At 45.5% G+C, this 20,420-nt stretch overlaps 1 protein-coding gene across 4 annotated transcripts; it reads right to left on the bottom strand.

The window, feature by feature from the left end:
* Window positions 1–1,166: 1,166 nt before the first annotated feature.
* Window positions 1,167–20,013, bottom strand: METTL16 (methyltransferase 16, RNA N6-adenosine). 4 transcript variants are annotated; one of them, XM_070766803.1, is made up of 10 exons: window positions 19,901–20,013; window positions 19,245–19,394; window positions 17,827–18,029; window positions 17,425–17,565; window positions 16,767–16,882; window positions 16,057–16,199; window positions 12,846–12,915; window positions 6,521–6,610; window positions 1,970–2,143; window positions 1,167–1,880 (listed from the first exon to the last, which is right to left on the bottom strand). In XM_070766803.1, exons 2-10 carry the CDS (start codon window positions 19,370–19,372, stop codon window positions 1,266–1,268), a joined length of 1,680 nt encoding a protein of 559 aa, XP_070622904.1. In that variant the 5' UTR covers window positions 19,373–19,394; window positions 19,901–20,013; the 3' UTR covers window positions 1,167–1,265. The 4 variants fall into 4 exon arrangements, with proteins under 4 accessions (XP_070622904.1, XP_070622901.1, XP_070622902.1 ...); XM_070766800.1 differs by lacking the exon at window positions 19,901–20,013 and adding an exon at window positions 19,588–19,668 and having other exon boundaries at window positions 19,245–19,391; XM_070766801.1 differs by lacking the exon at window positions 19,901–20,013 and adding an exon at window positions 19,588–19,646.
* Window positions 20,014–20,420: the final 407 nt, after the last annotated feature.

Raw genomic sequence — 20,420 nt, 5'->3', positions numbered from 1 at the left:
GTATCACGCCATTTTCTCAGACTTTGCTTTTCTTTCAATGCTTCTAGTTCTGATTTTGATAAATTCACTTTTGAACTTTTATAAAAAGGACTCTGAGTTTTATTTGTCTTACATTCTGACTGGCAGCTTGACAGCAGTGACGCTTCACCATACACACCACCTTCCTTGCTTCGTGGCCACGGCACCATTACACCACTTAGTCCGCTGTGGCCATGAGTAGGCAGAAGTAGCAGGCCAGCACCCACTTGGACTCCTGTTGCACTTGTGTTCTGACCAGGCTCCCAAACATGACAAACACTCTGCAGATAATTAAATGCCCTGTTTATTGGGAGCAGCAGCCGCCACTCTGGGAAAAAAGTCTTTCTCTCTCTGATAGATAAACGCTAACATATTTTTCAGTGCCTGTAGAAAGCAGAGTTTGCTCCCTTTAACCCTGAAATGGCCCCACACACCAGGAATCTCTCTCCATGCTCATACAAGAAATTCTGGAAGGAGTGCTTGCTTTTTTCCAGCAGTAGAAACATACACACATACTCAGAAGGCACACCTGATTCTCAGCGCAATTCAAAGGAAGGTGTCTGATAAGTCCCAGACAGAATTCAGAAGCCAGTGGCTGATCAAAGGAGAAAAATACTTGATTGCCACACCTATTCATCTCCGAGTGGCTCTTACGTCACATAGATTCCTACTGTTCTCCTCCTCTGCCTTCAGGCACTGGACCTAGCTGCTCCTCATCAGCTACCTCCAAACCTGGGAACTGTGGTCTCCCTACCTGAGGGTCAGATGGATGGCCTAGGCTCCATCTCTGACAGCTCTATTCCCCCTACCCCCTTGTAGTCGTCAGATTGCCCTGATAGAAATCGGATTGGCTGATTCCCCCACCTGGTCATCTGACTCAGCTGCTGTAGGGCCCGTGGCCCACAGGCCACAAAAACATGTTTGCTGATGCTGCTACTGCGAGGCAGGTGTCAGGATGTGGATGGCCTGGCTGCGGGGCCCGAGATAAGCTGGTGCGGGGCGCATGGAGTAGCTCCACCAGCCCACCTTGCCACCACACCGCGAGCAACCAGAGGGAATGGGGAGGCAGACGGCTGCACGGATTCTTAAATAGGGTGTATTTTTGGGAGGGGGGGTAGATTAGGCACATATATAAAACACACTAGCGCTTATTTTCAGGAAAGGTCTTGTTTTCAGGGAAACAGGATATTAAATACAAAAGCAAGATTATAAAAATAAGGATAATTCTTCTATACATCCATTTGTCTTTAAGTTGTGATCAAACGAAACATCTGATTCTTTAGGTAAGTGCACAGTTGATTCATTAAGTCTCTATTCTGTCCATCAATCCAGTGCATTTCTATTAAAATATCAGCACCTTCTTTCTTTACAATTAACACACATTTGAAAAGAAACCATTCCCCTGAAGTATTGTCATTCTGTCCAGTTTCAAGAGGCAGGATTTCTGTACCAAAGGTCTTGGTCTCTTCATTTTGATTACTGGAAACATCTTTGGATTCTGAAATAAAGGGTGGGTTTTCTGCGCTGCTACTTTCCTCGGTGGGTCTCTGGATATTTTCCTCCTGAATTGCAGGCACATTATCGACTGCATCACTTTCTAGTGACTCAGCAACAAGACAAAGTATCTCAGATGATTTTTCAGTAGACGCATCTGCATTTCTTTCACATTCAGAGATGTTACAGGATGTTTTCTGATTCTTTGCTTCTGCAGATTGCAGGAAATCTTCAGATGCTCGGGGAACTTCACGCAGTTGCCTGACTCTGTCCCTCTTCTTTCGCCTTAAATGAATCCAGGAATTTTCCACAGCTGTTAGAAACAAGCTGACCTCATCACTTCCACATGGAAGTGTTTTATGCTGAACCTATTGAAGGGAATAATATCAAACAATAGTGTGGCTCTTTTTCAGCTACTGGAAGCTGCCTGAGGCAGAATATTAAAAAGTAAGCATACCTTCAGCTCAGTGAGTAGTTTTCTAATCCATGCTGCAACAACTCCTAATCCTTCAACAGCATTGATTCCTACAGATGAAGCTTTCATTCCTAACTCTTTGGCTGTAGATGCCAAGATGAGAAAGGTGATTGGTTTCCGAGGTTTTTCTAGTTTCCTTTTCTTAGAAGGAGGTGACTGAGAAAGTTGAACAAAATAATTAGAAAGTTGAACAAAATAATTAGAAAACAAAATTATACACCGAAGAACATGAAGAGAACATTAAAAGGACTTCAATCCAAGGATACATACCGTATTTTTGTGGAGTATAAGACATACCTTTTCCCTCCCTAAAAGAGACTGAAAATTCAGGTGCATCTTATACTCTGAATGTAGCTTTTTTCTAAGCTTCCCCCCCCCAACCCTAACTAGGTGTAACGATCTTCCCAGCTCTCACCTTGCAGGTTCTTTCATTTTTACTCTTTGCGAAGAATGTTTTCCAAGCCCTTAGTCTTTGCAAGTTTTTTTCATTGCTCTAACTTGCTCCTAATGTTTCTTTCCAGCCCTAACCAGGTGCTAACAATGTTCCAGCTCTTACCCACTTGCAAGCTCTTTAATTGTTACTCTCTGTCAAGAATGTTTTCCAAACACTGTCTTTGTAGGGGGGGGGGGTTTGTGCTCTATTTGCTCTGAATGTTTCTTTCCAGCCCTAACAAGCTGCTAACAATGTTCCCAACTTTTATCCGCTTGCAAGCTCTTTCATTGTTACTCTCTGAAAAAAATATTTTCTAAGCCCTAAGTCTTTGTCATTTTTTCCCCTTGCTCTACATGCTCCGAATGTTTCTTCCCAGCTCTAACCAGGTGCTAATGATTTTACGAGCTCTTATTGGATTGCAAGCTCTTTCATTGTTACTCTCTTTGAAGCCCAAACTAGGGGATAAAATAATGTGATGAAGCTGACCAGACTAAGGATGCCAGCCAGATGAATATATGTTAAGCAGATTCTTTTCCCTATTTTCCTCCTCAAAAACTAAGGTGCGTCTTATAATTCGAAAAATATGGTATACTTAGTGAGTTCATAAAATATCTGCTATTCAATTCTTCACTATGCAGCCATCCTCCTCAAACTCAACCCTGACAAGACGGAGTGGTGGTGGGTTTTGCTTCCCAAAGACAATTCCACCTGTCCGTCCATTACCCTGGGTGGGGGATCCTGACCCCCTCAGAGAGGATCCGCAACTTGGGCGTCCTCCTCTGTTGTGATTCCGTCTGAGGCTCCTCAGGGAACGGCTGAACCTCTGCCGGCTCCATGCTCAGAGGGGGAGGAGGAGGAACAGGAGGAGGAGGCCCAGGCAGACGGGGAGGAGGAATATCAGGCCGAGGGAGAGGGAGAACAGCCTGAGTCCCCCGGGGTGGAGCTCTCCCCAGCAAGCAGCCTGGAGTCCTTGGATGAAAATGCACAAGCCATCATCGATCTCAGGCAGAGAAGAGCAGCACAACGAAGGGGACAATTAGCCAGGTATTTCCAGCCCTAAATAGGCAACAGCTGGGTTTGGGTGTGGTTCTCCCCAGAAAGGCTGAAAAGGCAGACCCACCCTTCCTGTATTGTGGAGTATTATCTTTGGGAGTCCTGGGACCTGGCTGTGATCTTTGGCGTTTCTGACTCTGGCTTGTGGCCCTGAAGGCTGAAACCTTTGGGGGGAAAGACGTGGGTCTTATTCTCTACAGTGGTGTGTGTGCCAGCAAGAAGTCTGCTGTATTGTCTGGCCGTCATGACTCTGCTGTGAAGCCTCATAGCCTGTCTGTTGGGAAGAACAGGTTTTTCTCTGTGTTTGTTTTTCCAACTATACAGTGCCTTTGCTTTTACCAGCGTGTCTGGCTGCTTTTTTCAGTTGGTGTTGAAATCTGGGGGCACCCAGACAGAACATCCTCGATCCACAGTTGAAGTTAGAACACCATCTTTCGGCTGTGGTGAGGGGGGCATTCGCCCAGGTTCGCCTGGTGCACCAGTTAAAGTCCTATTTGGAAAGGGAGTTCCTGCTCGCAATCACTCATGCCCTTATCACCTCGAGGTTTGACTACTGCAACGCTCTCTACATGGGGCTACCTTTGAAGAGTGTTCGGAAATTACAAATCGTGCAGAATGCAGGTGTGCGAGCCATCATGGGTCTCCTCAGATACACTCGTTTCTTCAACACTCCGTGGCCTACATTGGCTGCCGATTGGTTTCTGAATACAATTCAAAGTGTTGGTGATGACATATAAAGCCCTACATGGCATCGGACCAGATTATTAATGGGACCGCCTTCTGCCGCACACATTACAGCGGCCGATAAGGTCCCACAGAGTTGGCCTTCTCCAAGTCCTGTCGACCAAACAATGTCATCTGGCGGGACCTAGGGGAAGAGCCTTCTCTGTGGCGGTTCCGGCCCTCTGGAATCAGCTTCCTCTGGAGATTCTTACTGTCCCCACCCTCCTCGCCTTCCGCAAGATACTTAAGACCTATCTATGTCGCCAGGCATGGGGCAGCTAGATCATGCCCCCTTCTTTTCTGACCATTAAATGTTATGTATGGATGTGATTGAGTAGACTAACTGTTTTTTATGTAATGGAATTTTAGTTACTGTTTTTAACTATTAGATTTGTATACATATTGTTTGTATTGTATGTTGTGAACCACTCCGGGTCCTCGGAGAGGGGTGGCATACAAGTCTAATAAACTGAACTGAACTCCTCCTCATAAAATTCCAGTGGAAAGCCACATCTGAACATGGTGAACATAAGAGAATGGATTATCAGTGGGACTAGGAAAGGAAATGGAATGAAGAAAGATAGAAGACTAGTCTTGGACTAAAGAAATTTAAAGAGAACCTCTCAAAAATCAATGCCTCATTATCTAGAAAGCTTCTGTCATTTTCCAGACATATATTGGGGAGGCCACAATGAGGTAGTTTCCTTCTATGAATTTTTCCAATTTGATGTTCCGTGCATATGTTAGAATGCATTTCATACATATTCTGAGCCAGTTTACAGCTAAATACATATTCTAAGTATTCTGGGAACTGCAATAATATAGTTACAATACATCTGAGGGAACAAACCAATAATTATCACCTCCTCCAATTATTTAGTAATAAGTAGTTGAATTTTTTTTATTACAGTGAGACCTTGTCTTACAAACTTAATTGGTTCTGGGACGAGGTTCGTAAGGTGAAACAATGTTTCCCGTAGGAATCAATGGAAAAGCGATTAATGTGTGAAAGCCCAAAATTCACCCCTTTTGCCAGCCAAAGCACCCGTTTTTGCGATACTGGGATTCCCCTGAGGCTCCCCTCCATGGGAAACCCCACCTCCAGACTTCTGCGTTTTTGCGATGCTGCAGGGGAATCCCAGCAGGAGAATCCCAGCAGAGCAAAAATGGGTGCTTTGCTGGCAACAGAAGTCCGGAGGTTCGGTTTCCCAGTGAGGGAAGCCTCAGCGAAATCGCAGCATTGCAAAAACACCAAAGTCCTTGAAACCCCACCTCCGGACTTCCGTTGCCAGCGAAGCACCTGTTTTTGCGAGGCTGGGATTCCCCTGCTGAGATTCCCCTGAAACATTGCAAAAACGCAGAAGTCAGGAGGTGGGGTTTCCCATGGAGTGGAGCCTCAGGGGAATCTTAGCAGTGCAAAAATGGGCACTTCGCTGGCAACAAAAGGTCCAGAGGTGGGGTTTCCCAACAAGGGGAGCCTTCGCCTAGCAACGGAAGTCCAGAGGCGGGGCATCCCAGCGGCAGTGGCGGGTTCGTATGGTGAAAATAGTTTGGAAGAAGACGCAAAAGAATCTTAAACCTCGGGTTTGTATCTCGAAAAGTTCGTATGACGAGTGGTTCGTAAGACAAGGTATCACTGTACTTTCATTCTTGCTGAAACAATAGATAATTTTTGACTGACAATGATAGTGCCTGAGAAGTCAGATCCCACAAGGGAAAGGGCTATCACTCAGCAAAGAAAGCCACTTACCATTCCTCCCTCTTAAGTTTGACTATACAAGTAAGACAAATAGTATAATTTGAAATCACCCATGGTTAATGGCCTTCACTTACATGAGATGAAGGCAATGGAACAACTAATCTTTGTACTCTCTCTTTCTATTTGTTGTGTTGTCCACATTCATCTGTTTAATGTATTAAGACATGCATATATAACTTTCTCATAAGTACACTATGTTATGAAATGCTCTCCTGTATAAAGAAAAACCCATCATTGGTATCTGAAGAATCACCCCAGTAATCCATAGAAATAAAAAGCTATCTGAATGTGTTTCATCAATCTAATCTCTCTGTATTTGTTCTGGAAAAACTGAAAAGTGGGCAACTAGTCACAGAAGTATAGGTAGTTCTTAACTTATAGCCATAATTGGGACTGGGTGAATTGTGGGAGTGTGATAGCCATAAGTTTGGTGATCAATCCTGTCACTTTTTTTCTGTGCCGTAATTTTGAATTGACACTAAATTAATAATTGTGAGGACTTCATAACATTCCCCATGGAGATTCAAAGTAGGTACTGAAAGCGGAGGACAAGAGAACCACTTACTGGAACTTTGACATTTTCATAGAAGCTCCAAGCCAGGGCCCATCGCATAGTACGACCTTGGCAGAATTCAGTATGGGTGACTTTAGGAACCTGCATGGAAAAATAAAACCAGTCTTAAGTTTTTTCTATTTCCAAAAGCTATATTCTGCAGCTGTCTAATGACAATTTAAGAGATATCTAACATAACATCAAAAAAGAATTTATATTGACAATGTATTCTTTTTTACAACTGTTACAAAAATAAAAAATAAAAATAAGGAATAGTTTGAAGAGCACATGTGGATAACTAATAACCCACACAAATCTTGAAATATTCAGTGTCCAGCTTACAAAATGCACTTCCACAACTGATTGTCAGTTCAGCAGGTTAAAGGGGAAGCACAGGTCTCGCAGGAGCGATAATGGTATATGTGGACTCTGCATGGAGTTGGGGGCAGGGAGCGACGAAAGTACGGAGGCACCCCGTGCGCTCCCCATCCCCCTGCCAGCCCGTGGGTGGAAGGAAAGGGAGCCGCGGCCGCCCCCGCCTCCCCACGGTGCCTCCGGCTCTCTCACGCCCCTGGCCTCTGCCCCGCGCCCACCCGATCCACCCCCTCCGGCTTTCTCCGCCTCCCGCCTTGGGGCACGACTTCTCTCGCAGCGGTGGCGGCTTCTCCTCTTCCGCGCTCCCAGCCAGGGGGCTGCGAGAGGATTTTCTCTGTGCGTTTCGGGAATACCTGCCCTGCCCCTCTCGCAGCCTCTTCACTGGGAGCGCTTTCGTCCTGAGCTTTCAGCAAGGGGGCTGCAGTAGAGGCAGGGCAGGTGTTCCCTAAGCGCTCGGAGAAAGCGCTCTCGCAGCCCCCTCGCTGAGAGAGAGAGCAACAGACAGAGCAAGATGGAAAGCGAGAGGGAGAGAGAAAGTAAGTGAGAAAGAGAGAGAGAAAGAGGGGGGGAGAGAGGGATAGCAAGAGAGAGAACAAGAGAGAGAAAGAAAGCAAGAGAGATAGAAAGAGTGAGAGAGAGAGAAAGCAATACAGAAAGAAAACAAGAGAGAAAGAGTGAGAGAGAGAGAAAGAAAGAAAGAGAGAGAGAGCAACAGATAGAGCAAGATGGAAAGAGGGAGAAAGTAAGTGAGAAAGAGAGAGGGGGGAGAGAGAGATAGCAAGAGAGAGAACAAGAGAGAGAAAGAAAGCAATAGAGAGAAAGAAAACAAGCGAGAAAGAGAGAGAGAGAGAAAGAGCAACAGAGTAAGATGGAAAGAGAGAGGGAGAGAGAAAGTGAGAAAGAGAGAGAGAGCAAGAGTGGGAGAGAGAAAGGACTCTTGATTTAAAGCATATGGTAAAAGGCACCCAAATAATAACAGAGAGAAAAAAACCCAGTCTCGTGTGTGTGTGTGTGTGTGTGTGTGTGTGTGTGAACTCTTGAACCATTTCTAATAGACCTCACCTGTTATTGGAAATGGTTCAAGAGTTCATATACACACACACAAGGGGGGAGGAGACAGGGATGGAAAAAGAGGAGAAAATAGTAATAATAGTAATAGATTTTGGTTTTGTTTTATTATTAATTTCTTTTAATGAAAAAGAGAGGATTTTTTTCTTGTTTATTTGTTTGTTTATACAGTGATCCCTCGATCATCGCGAGGGTTCCGTTCCAGGACCCCTCGCGATGATCGATTTGTCGCGAAGTAGCGGTGCGGAAGTAAAAACACCATCTGCGCATGCGCAGATGGTGTTTTTATTTCCACAGCAGCAGCGAGGAGCCGAAGATTGGGTTTCCCCGCCGCCTCGCTGCTGCTGCTTGTCCGCGCGCGTGCCGCCCGCCCCCCGCGCTGTTGCTGGGGCCGCTTCTCAGCTGAGAAGCGGCCCTGGGGTTTCCCCCGCGCGCGCGCGTGCCGCCCGCCCCCCGCGCTGTTGCTGGGGCCGCTTCTCAGCTGAGAAGCGGCCCTGGGGTTTCCCGCGCGCGCGTGCCGCCCGCCCCCCGCGCTGTTTCTGGGGCCGCTTCTCAGCTGAGAAGCGGCCCTGGGGTTTCCTCCGCGCGCGCGCGCGTGCCGCCCGCCCCCCGCGCTGTTGCTGGGGCCGCTTCTCAGCTGAGAAGCGGCCCTGGGGTTTCCTCCGCCCGCGCGCGTGCTGCCCGCCCCCCGCGCTGTTGCTGGGGCCGCTTCTCAGCTGAGAAGCGGCCCTGGGGTTTCCTCCGCGCGCGCGCGTGCTGCCCGCCCCCCGCGCTGTTGCTGGGGCCGCTTCTCAGCTGAGAAGCGGCCCTGGGGTTTCCTCCGCGCGCGCGCGCGTGCTGCCCGCCCCCCGCGCTGTTGCTGGGGCTGCTTCTCAGCTGAGAAGCGGCCCTGGGGTTTCCTCCGCGCGCGCGTGTGCTGCCCACCCCCCGCGCTGTTGCTGGGGCCGCTTCTCAGCTGAGAAGCGGCCCTGGGGTTTCCCCGCGCGTGTGCCGCCCACCCGCCCACGCCGTTGCTCGCGCCTTACCGGGGCAAGAGGGGGAAGACCCAGGGAAGCCTCTGCCCGGCGGGGAAACTCCACCATCTACGCATGCGTGGAAGGGCACGCATGCGCAGATGGTGGAGTTTACTTCCGGGTTGAAAACTCGCGATATAGCGTTTAGCGAACATCGAGATCGCGAAACTCGAGGGATCACTGTACTTCTATGCCGCCCAGTCCCAAAGGGACTGGCACTTAGACCCTATACCCACCGAAAAAAAATTAGAGGGAACATTGTTTGTGTGTATGTCTTGTTTTTAAAGAAGGGTTTTTTAGATATTTTTAATTAGATTTGTTATTGTACATTGTTTTATTGTTGCTGTGAGCCGCCCTGAGTCTACGGAGAGGGGCGGCATACAAATCTAATAAATGAAATGAAATGAAAAATGAGTCTTGGGTTTGAAAGATGCGACAAAATGGACAATGAAAAATTGGTACTGGTACATGGTGGACCACATTTAATTTGAGATTATAGATAAAAGGATGAATTTGGTGAATGAAACTGACTTGCGACAACTGATGGGACAATGGGACAAGGTAAGATGATACATGGCGAGTACAATCCGAGACCAAGCTACAAGAAACAAATTGGAATCACTTTATAATATGTATATAGATATTTTGCTCTTGGGTTAAAATGGTTTATACAAGAAACACCCCCAATTGGTGGTGGGGTATGAATATTTGTTTGGTGGTGGGCGCAATTCACAAAACACTTGTTTTATATTGTGTGAGTCTTATATTGTAATTAAAACTAATAAAAAAATTAATTAAAAAAAGACAATTTCATGTTAAATATGATTCAGCCACTTTGTTGAATTAATGTTAAAAGAACTTGAATGGAAATTTTATAGCATGCTAGTGGTATGGTGTCCTTTGAATTCACTAAGAAAAGTGAACTACAGTGATCCCCCGCTCGTTGCGAGGGTTCCGTTCCAGGACCCCCCACAACGAGCGGGTTTTCGCGAAGTAGCGCTGCGGAAGTAAAAACACCATCTGCGCATGTGCAGATGGTGTTTTTACTTCCGCAGCGCTAGCGAGGAGCCGAAGATTGGGGGCGGCGCGGCTGTTTTAAAACGTCGCCGCCGACATGGGGGGCTCGCTAGCACACCCCCTAACCCGGGTTGGGGGTTCGGGGGGTGCTAGCGAGCCCCCCATGTCGGCGGCGACGTTTTAAAACACCCGCGCGGCTTTCCAATGAGTCTCGAAGACAAACGTCAAACTTCCGCGTTTGTCTTCGGGACTCATTGGAAAGCCGCGCGGGTGTTTTAAAACGTCGCCGCCAACATGGGGGGCTCGCTAGCACCCCCCCGAACCCCCAACCCGGGTTTGGGGGGGTGCTAGCGAGCCCCCCATGTCGGCGGCGACGTTTTAAAACACCCGCGCCGCTTCGCAGCTGTCTCCTGAAGTTGAACGTGGAAGTTAGCGTTCGGCTTCAGGAGACAGCTGCAAAGCGGCGCGCGTGTTTTAAAACGTCGCAGCCGGTCTGGGGGGGCTTTCCAGCAACCCCCGAGCCCGGGTTGGGGGTTGCTGGAAAGCCCCCCCAGGCCGGCTCCGATCGTTTTAAAACAGGCGCGCCGTTCTCCGCTGACTCCTGGCGAACTTCCCCGCTTTAGGAGTCAGCGGAGAACGGCGCGCCTGTTTTAAAACGATCGGAGCCAGCTGGCTCCGATCGTTTTAAAACAGGCGCGCCGTTCTCCGCTGACTCCTGGCGAACTTCCCGGGCGAAGGGCGAAGGGCGGGAGAGCGGGTGCTGGGGGGGGCTTCGCCCTCCCGCCAGCAAGAGGGGGAAGACCCAGGGAAGCCGGCCAGCAGCTGATCTGCCCGGCGCCATCTACGCATGCGTGCCCATAGAAAAAAAGGGCACGCATGCGCAGATGGTGTTTTGACTTCCGGGTTCAAAAATCGCAAATTACCCTGTTCGCAATGGTCGGGGACGCAATAACCGGGGGATCACTGTATACTATTTATTACTCTACACTGCTGAATTTAAATCAATGTACATATTCTCCCACATCCTTTTACGGTTATTTTGTAGAATAAAAGAGCAAAACATTAAGAATAATTTCACCCTAGTTCTGAGCGCAAGCTTTAAATTTCTTCAAAAGAAAAGTGCACAGGATGAGTGACTGATCAGATAGGAAGGCATCAGCAATTTTACATAAACAGAAGAAAAAGCATTGTTGCTCCTCCAAATGTCTATGTACAGTCCATATGAAAAACAAGTAAGCTACAAAAGCAAATCCTTCAATGCACATCCCAAAATAATACCAATATTGGTTTCTAATACTGAAGAAAAAATATTGGTTTAATGCTACTTTATCAGGACTATACAGTGATCCCTCGATTTGCGCGTTCTCGATTAGCGCGAAACGCTGCAACGCGGTTTTTCAAAAAATATTAATTAAAAAAATAAAATATTAAAAAATAAAAAATAAGTCCACGCTAGTTCTCTCTCTCTTTCTCTCCCTGTTGCCGGCGTGGTATATGAGAGAGAAAGAGAGAGGCAGAGGTCGGGCGCATTACCGGGAGGTGGAGGCGGCGTGGGGACGCTGGGTGCCGGGGACTCCGAGGAGGGGGTGGACGTCTGTTCCCTGAATGGAGACCGCCGGCCGCTCAATCGGGCCGGCAGGGAACAGAATGGAGCCTTCCGCGGCGGGGCTGGTAAGGGGGGGAGCCGAGGGGGGAGCCGAGCCCAGCCCCGTGGCATTCGCTTTCCTCCCGCCCGCAGCCGACTGATCGTGGGCTCCTTCGCAACCTCGGAGAGCTTCCTGGTTTTCGTGAGCTTTCATGCCCTGGAAGCTCTCCGAGGTTGCGAAGGAGCCCACGATCAGTCTCGGCTGCGGGTGGGAGGAAGGCGAATCCCCCGTGGGCTCCGTTACATCTTCCGCTGCCAGCCAGGCCATGCTGGCGGCAGCGGAACAATCGCTGGCTGTCAACTTTTCTTTTTAAAACTGGGCAGGAGCTGACTTGCCTCCCCAGTGCTAAAAAGAAAAGTTGACAGCCAGCGCTGCGACTGACGGAATGCTGAGCCTCCCGTTTTCTCTCCCCCCCCCCCGCCCCTTCGCCTCCCTGTGTTCCTAGGAGAAGTGCTGGGGATTGAGGCAAGACAGACCTTCTGCTCCTCACCAGCACTTCTCCTAGGAACACAGGGAGGCGAAGGGGCGAGGGGGGGGGGAGAGAAAACGGGAGGCTCAGCATTCCGTCAGTCGCATTCCGTCAGACTCTCCCCCACCTCGCCCCTTCCGGTTTCGGCGTTCGGAGTCCGGCGCTGGGGCCATGCGGGGCCGCTCATCCAGGGGGGCGTGGACTGGCAAGCGGCAAGTGATCTGGCGGGAAGACCAAGGGAAGATTCCTTCAGCCGCCCAACACCTGATCCGCTCCACAGCGCGGCAGCAGCGAGGAGCCGAAGATGGGGTTTCCCCTTTGCCTTTACCCCATCTTCGGCTCCTCGCTGCTTCCGCGCTGCGGAGCAGATCAGCTGTTGGGCGGCTGAAGGAATCTTCCCTTGGTCTTCCCCGCCGCCCACACGCAAACTCCACCATCTGCGCATGTGCGGCCATGAAAAAAATGGCGCACATGCGCAGATGGTGGTTTTTACTTCCGCATCCACTATAACGCGGAAATCGGTTAGCGCGGGAGGTCTTGGAACGTAACCCCCGCGCTAACCGAGAGATCACTGTACTTCTTTCTTATTAGAAGTTTTGTTTTAATAATAAGAGTAATACACAAACTTAAAGATTACTTTTTTTCAAGATGTAAGTTTATGTAAGTGGAAATTACTGTACATACAAGTGGAAGTCTATTCACATTTTTAAAGTAACAGATAACTTTAGTATTTTTAGAGAACTACTTACTCCATGGATTCGTAGTTCTTCTTTCAATGGTGCCAAACTACATTTCTTTCCCAACATGCAACTATACCACCTTTAATAAAGAAAACAACATTTCAGAAGTGGGAAATAAAGTTCAAGTAAAGGAAATATATTTCTAAATCAGTAGAATAAATAATAGATTATGATGTATTGGAGGGACTCTTTTTCTTGGAAGCAGCCTTTTTCAAATGGATGGCTTGTCACTTTGACCTTTTTGAAACAGCAAACAATTTTATATTAAGATACAAATAATTAATATATATTCTTAATTTAAAAATGATATTCTGATTTTCTTTTTGGTAGTTCTTTGATTAGAGTTTTAATTTCTGTCGATGGTTGGGTATTAACTCCTGCTTATCTAAAAGCTGGCTTCTTTTTGAAGTATAAAAATTACAAAAGAGAATGAATATATATATATTTGCCACCATGTCAATATCATGATTCTGGGCACCTTGGGGAGGCTGTATTGTTATTTTTATATTGGAGCATTTGGTTAGTGTGGACCAATTTTCAATACGCATTTATTTTTTAATTTGCTGTTGTTTCCTCTGATGATGAGGAAGGGTAGTATATTATAGTTTTCTTTCTCTCTAAATCTCACATTATCAGCAATGAGTTTACTTCATTGGATAATGAAATGTTTGCAAGCAAAAAAACCAAGGTCAAATTCACCTTTCATGGATATTTACACATGGTACCTTAAATTAAGCAGACTATTTTGGATACAAAATACAGTAATACCTCATGATACGAACTTAATTGGTGCAAGGAGAAGGTTCATAAGACGAAAGGTTCGTAAGACGAAACATTGTTTCCCATAGGAAACAATGTAAAGTCAATTAATCCGTGCAACCAAAAAACCCCCCGCAAAAAAAACGGCTTTCGGCGACTGTTGGGAAGCCGCGCGGCTGTTTTAAAAGGTGACAGCCGGCCTGGGGGGCTTCCCAGCACCCCCCCGAACCCGGGGTTTGGGGGGGTGCTGGGAAGCCCCCCAGGCCGGCTGCGACCTTTTAAAAGAGCCGCGCCGCTTCGCAGCTGTCTCCCGAAGCCGAACGCGGAAGTTTGGCTTTAGCGTTCGGCTTCAGGAGACAGCTGGGAAGCGGCGCGGGTGTTTTAAAAGGTCGCAGCCAGCCTGGGGGGCTTGCCAGCACCCCCCCGAACCCCGAACCCGCATTCGGCTTCGGGAGACAGCTGCGAAGCGGCGCGGGTGTTTTAAAAGGTCGCAGCCGGCCTGGGGGGCTTCCCAGCAACCTCCCGAACCGAACCCGAGGTTCAGCAAAATTTTGCCTCTTCTTACGAACTTTGTTCGAGTTACGAACCGGCGTTCGGGAGGCTTCTGGGAAGCCCCGCCGCCCGGCTGTTACCTTTTAAAACAGCTGCGCGGCTTCCCAGCAGTCTCCGAACGCCGGTTCGTAACTCGAAAAAAGTTCGTAAGAAGAGGCAAAATTTTTCTGAACCCCGGGTTCGTATTACGAGTTGTTCGTAAGACGAGGGGTTCGTATCTTGAGGTACCACTGTATATACCGTAATATACAAAATACAATATACAAAATATATGCCATGAAAAAAAATAATTACATATATTGATTAGATTTAAGTCAAGTTGTAATATTTGTGGATGTTCATATTGTTTTGAATTACATATCTACTACATATGAACTGATGACTGCGTAATGAAAATGGATTCTTCTCATCCTTCATATTGTTTCTTATTATTAAAAAACTTCAAAATTGGAAAAATAAATTTAAGGATACAATTCCTCGCTATATTGAACAAGTTATTACAATCCCTCATTGTATTGAAATTATTCTGAAGCTGACACTGTCAGTCATGAAGGCCTGTGGTGCATCATATCAAAATTTGGGTGCCTTGATAAATTCATCCTGATGGTATGTCCATTACAAGAGGTTACATGATTCTATGATGGCCCATGTGCTGGACAATGGAGAAGCTTCAGAGGCCTTTTCTGTCACAAACAGCGTCAAGCAAGAGTGCGTTTTGGCACCGATTTGTTTTCAGCCATGCTGTCAGATGCCTTCCAGAACAGTTCCCTGGGAATTAGCCTGAGATACAGGACCGATGGGAAACTGTTCAACCTGTGAAGACTCCAGGCTGTCACCAAGATAAAGGAGACTGTGCTACGTGACCTCCTCTTTCCTGACGACTGTGCCCTGAATGCTGGATCAGAGCAGGAAATGCAAACCAGTGTGGATAATTTTGCCGCAGCATGTGACAATTTTGGTCTCCTTATCAACATAAAGACGACCGAAGTGATACATCAGCCAGCTCTGAAAGCTAAATACCAAGAGCCCGCCATCACAGTTAAGGGACAAAAGCTACAAGCAGTGGACCAATTTACATTTCTTGGCAGCCTCCTGTGCAGTGACAATTGATACTGAGGTCAACTGCAGAATCGCCAAGGCAAGCTCTGCATTTGGCAGACTAATGACTAACGTGTGGAACCGACATGGAATAAGCCTTGCCACAAAGCTCAAAGTCTACCGAGCAATAGTGCTAATTCTGAGGGTCCAATGGCAGGATAAGGTGCCTGACACTGAAGTCCTCTCCAGAGCAGGCCTGCCATCAATTCCCACCTGGCTGATGAAAGCCCCAGACACACTGGGCAGGCTATGTTGCTAGGATGCCAGACCACTGCATTCCTAAACAGCTCCTCTATGGTGAGCTGTCTAAAGCGATCACATGGGGGGGCAAAGGAAGCGTTACAAAGACATGTTGAAAGCCTCCTTCTAGTCCCTCGATAGCGACGCCACCTCCTGGGAAACCCTAGGACAAGATCGACCAACATGGCGCATGCTGATCCACCAAGGCTGCCAGACATCTGAGGCCAGAACATTCAGAGCAGTAGAGAAGCGAGCACTCCACAAAGCCAAAGCTGCAAATGCAAATGCTGTGACAATGGTGCCCACACGTCTGCCCAACATATGGCAGAACATTTCACATCCATATGGGCCTTACCAGCCACCTGCTGATGTATCGTGTACAGCCTACAACCCATTAGATGTCAAGGTCCTTCTCGAACATGATGGACAAACATCATCAATCTGAAGGTAATTATGATTTATAGGAATGCCATGTGTGTGTATAAAATTTCCATTTTTTTGCTTTTCTTTAAATACAGACATACAGTTTATACTAAATACCAGTGCATTTTAATTTAATGTGGCTTCTTACCGCAGTCTTTTTTTAAGTTGTAAGCTGTCATGAATGATTCTCTTGACAAATTCTAGCTCTCCACCTTCAGCCATGATCTCAGTTATGCCTCCTGTATTGACTGAACTAGGAGGTGGCCTTCTAGGATTACGAGAATTTACTCCCTGGAAAAGAAACCATTTGTGTTACAGCTAAAATGTAAACAATTAATAGCTATTATAACCTCATAATCTTTTCCTGTAATCAAAAGAAGAGTTTAATTTTGCTTCACAGAAGATGGCAGCAGCTATCTGACCTTGGTTGATTTCAAGCAAGATACACAGGGATAGGAAATTCCCTCCAAAATAAGGCAATGTAGGCTGCAGAGTGACAAAACGTGAGACACTTTTGTATTTATTATAGAAATAAAATGTATGTATATATCTATTCATTAGAAACAATGTGTATATCTCCTACTTGTAAGTATTTCCAAGGCATCTGTTTTGCAAATATTAGAAACAAAAAACTGGACTAAGATGTGTCCCAACCTGAGCCATCATGAACTTGAGGGATTCTTTATTTTATCTTATTATGCAAATAAACAAATGGGATAAAAGCATTTTGCATGTCTAGTTTCAATTATAACACTACCATTCAGCTTCAAGTATTATAAATACAAAAAAACCTCTCAACAATACGTTTTCGACAAATGAAGAAGTAAACGTCTATTGATAAGCTCATTATAAACAAACCTTTGCTTCTAGTTGGTTGGCAAAAAATGGAGGATTGCACATACAGAAGTCATAAATAACTTCAGACTCTTCTTCTAAGGCATCTAGGAGTAATGTTTTTTGTGGTACTTTAACCACTAGAAGAAAAATAAAGAGAAGTAATTAATAGTCTTTCAATCAAATTAGAAATCATTCATAATATATCAAAATGAAAAATATTTATTTAGGTTGCTTATATTAGAAATATTGATGCATATAACTCACCTTAGACTGAAGATGCTCCGTTTAATTTTTATTATTTGATTTTATTAATTTTAGATTTATTAATTTTGTTATTTAATTTTAATTATTACTTTTTATTATAAATCTAGTGGTACTTTAGTGCAACAACTGAAGAACAATTAAAAGGGATAATTAGGAACTCATATAGTCAGATAAATTAAATTATAATTAGCCTTTAATACCTTGTCATTATTATTTATTCCTAATGGACTGGAATAACTGGAAGGAAAGCTAGATGTTTTGCTAATTGATTTCCTATTCATTGCCACTAGTCTTTAACAAAGTAGTTTAAAAAGAACCCTGTCAATCAAAACAAACCCCTATCAAGTACTATATATGATTTTGGTTTTTAAGAATAAAGAATTCTGCCTAGCTATTATAAAAGAGAAAGTGTTACCTTTTATAAGATCAGATAAGTTATTTTGCTCCACATTTTTCTTGGCATAGCTGAAACACACATCATCTACTTCTGTTGCAATAAAATACCATCCATTCAAAGTTGCACCAAGTAATGGGTAAATACAGGATGCACCAGTACCTATTTCATATTCAAGAAGGGGAAATTTGATTAATTAAAAGTGAACAATAGAAAAACTGTACTAATTTTCAAGCTTTTCCATGGTTATCACACTATTAGTTGATTACATCAAGTAAACATTTACTAAATGAATTCTGCATGACAAAAAGGATCTTTTTTGCTACTCCTTAGGTAGGACATCAACAAGTTTAAAAAGTAGTTTCCTTTGAGTTTAGCTTAATTCTGGTGACTACATGATCACATCCATGGTTTACCACATACCTATGTCTATTCCCCATGTAACAGAACCTTTAGTAGCAGTATCTTGCTGAGCAATTAGATCTTCAACCCAGTGGATATAGTTAAGTCTCAAGGGAACAGTTGGAATAAGCCTTTCTAAAGGTATATCAATCTGAAGTCCAAAATCTTCTTTCAGCAACGTACATGTCAGGGCTCTCACTGCTTGTGGGTCCTTGAAATTTACACTAGAAGATACAAGAAAAAGAGAACTGTGAAATAAGTAAACAACAGACAAAAATGAGGTTTACATAATCTGCTATATCTAGAAAGATCTGCTATTGTATTCCAATCACATTTTCAAAATGGAAGATCAAAGATAAAAGCAGCATTTATCTATTATAAATGAATCTTGGGAGGGTGTCAATTATAGATTGATTCAGGATAAGCTCCTTAGGAGGTGAGGTGATCATGCTCTGTTTCAGAATTGCTGGCATCATTACTTCTCAAAGAGAGGCACTTTACCCATTGGGAGCTATCTTTCTTTCCTCAATGTCACGTATAGGCTCTAGGCCACAAATAGAACTTAAAGTGCTGAACCCTGCACTTCTTTAAACTGCTCACAAGATAGCTAAGGGGGCAAAACAAGCCTCTGTCAGAACCCATTGGGATTCATAAGGTGCTTGGGGCAAATTATTAACCATTTCAATATATAAATCTGGCAAATAAGTGTACACTATTTGAAAAAAAATAGTAATAAATTCTCAGATATATTTTATCAGTCTTTGAATACTATCAAAAGTAGATTCATGGTTCTTTTTTATTATGGGTAATTATCTGGCAGACAATGCATCAGAAATAACCTAAAGACAGGCTGGAAGACTGGTGGTGGCGGCAGCAGCGACGGCGGCTCCTGCAGTTTCCTTTCGAGGAATAGCAGCGCAGGGAACATTACGTCCATGCCCAGGCCCCCGCCGCCACTGTCCCCTAAAAGAAGCCGCCGCTGCAGCTGGTGTCCTCAAAGAGAAGCCGCTGCTGGGACCAGCAAACTCAGCGCCTGCCTTGTCATAGCTGAAGCGACGCTTTGCTGCTCCTCTGGTGAGGGGACGAAGGCAGAGGCAAGAGGTATAGAGGTAAGGAGAGGGGGGGGGAGTGAGGGACAATGGGGGGGGGGTTAAGGGGTAAAGAGGTAAGGAGAGGGAGGCGGGAGTGAGAGACAATGGATGTAACATTTTGAATAATAACCAAAAATTTCTGTTCGGTATCCAAAGCAAATTTTTGCCAAAAGTTTTGGTTGTTATCTGAAAAGTATGCTAACCAAGGCATTCGTTAACGTTAAGGTACCAATGTATTGTGAATCCTCTTAGAGGAAATCTTTTCTCATTTGGTGATGAATACCTATCTCTTCACCGATAGGTATTCATATAAAGAGAAAAGATAAGCAGATGTCCATGCTGACCTACCTCACTCTTCCTGACAAGTTAACTTGCACGTGCTGCTTAAATTCTGGATACCTGGATGCTAGATAAGCGAAGTCGGGAGGTTTGTTCTTGTACCTGTTCCTCTCGTGCATAGATTTGTTGAGGGCCATCCGGAGGGGCAGCCAATACCTACTGATACAAAAAAAAAAAGATTATCAGGTCACCTCGAAAGTAAGCGTTCCACCTGAAGGCTGCCCAACAAGGTGCTCGGACTTCTTCTAGCGAGATTCCCCCCACCCACCCCGCGAAGAAGGCGCAGCAACAGAAACTCGCCCAGCCCGCGGGAGGGGAGAGAGAAGTATTTTTTTTTTTTTAAAGCAACAACCGTTCAAGTCTCTTTGGTGCAAGCTGCGGAGCAGCCCTCCCTCACACCGGAAGTGCACGAATGACTGAGTTTGTTTTTTAAAGGAAGTCCTGCAGAGCCACTCTGGACGTCGACACCTCTATGGTTAGAACTGGTGTTGTCCGCGCCTTCCCTTGGGGAAGTAGAAGGGCAGGTAGTGCATTTGGGCTTGTGGCTTGTCTTTCTCGTTCGCAGCAACTAGAGCGTTGGTTCCTATTAGGGAATGGGGGCAGCTGCCTCTTTCCTGGTTGAAGCGCGAGGGAGACGCTCCTTTGCCGAGAACAGCCTCGTTTACCTTCAGAAAAGTTAGCGAAGGGGCTGCTGGTAAGGGGATGAACAGGTTGCTAGACACTCCCCCCCACACACACACACATGTTGGATTGCTAGAAGTTGTCGTTCATCAATCCCGCATGCGTACCACACTCAAAGTTTAACACTGAAGTGTAGGCATAAAAAACCCCACAGGTTGGGAATTTATACAATATTATGCCGTCATAAATGTGAACCTCTAAATAAATGTTTAATTAGCACCACTCGGTTAAATTCTATTTCCCAATATTTAAAGCAGGATAAGCAGGATATGTGCCTACATACATAAAGAGGTTGTTTAAATTACATTTTGTATAAAAAACTTAATCCAACAATATTTACCGAATAATTACTTTTACCATGCCTTATCGACTATTAACCCAAATATATGTAGAATTATCTAAATATCAAAACAATAGGAGTAACTGCATCTCCAGACTAATAAAATATTTATATATTTGCAGATGGATTAACAACTTCTAATAATATAAATCACAAGTAATGCT

Source organism: Erythrolamprus reginae, chromosome Z (genome assembly GCF_031021105.1).
Source record: "Erythrolamprus reginae isolate rEryReg1 chromosome Z, rEryReg1.hap1, whole genome shotgun sequence".
NCBI lineage: Eukaryota > Metazoa > Chordata > Lepidosauria > Squamata > Dipsadidae > Erythrolamprus > Erythrolamprus reginae.
Note: the sequence above shows the minus strand (reverse complement) of the source record. Positions and strands in the feature narration are given on the sequence as shown.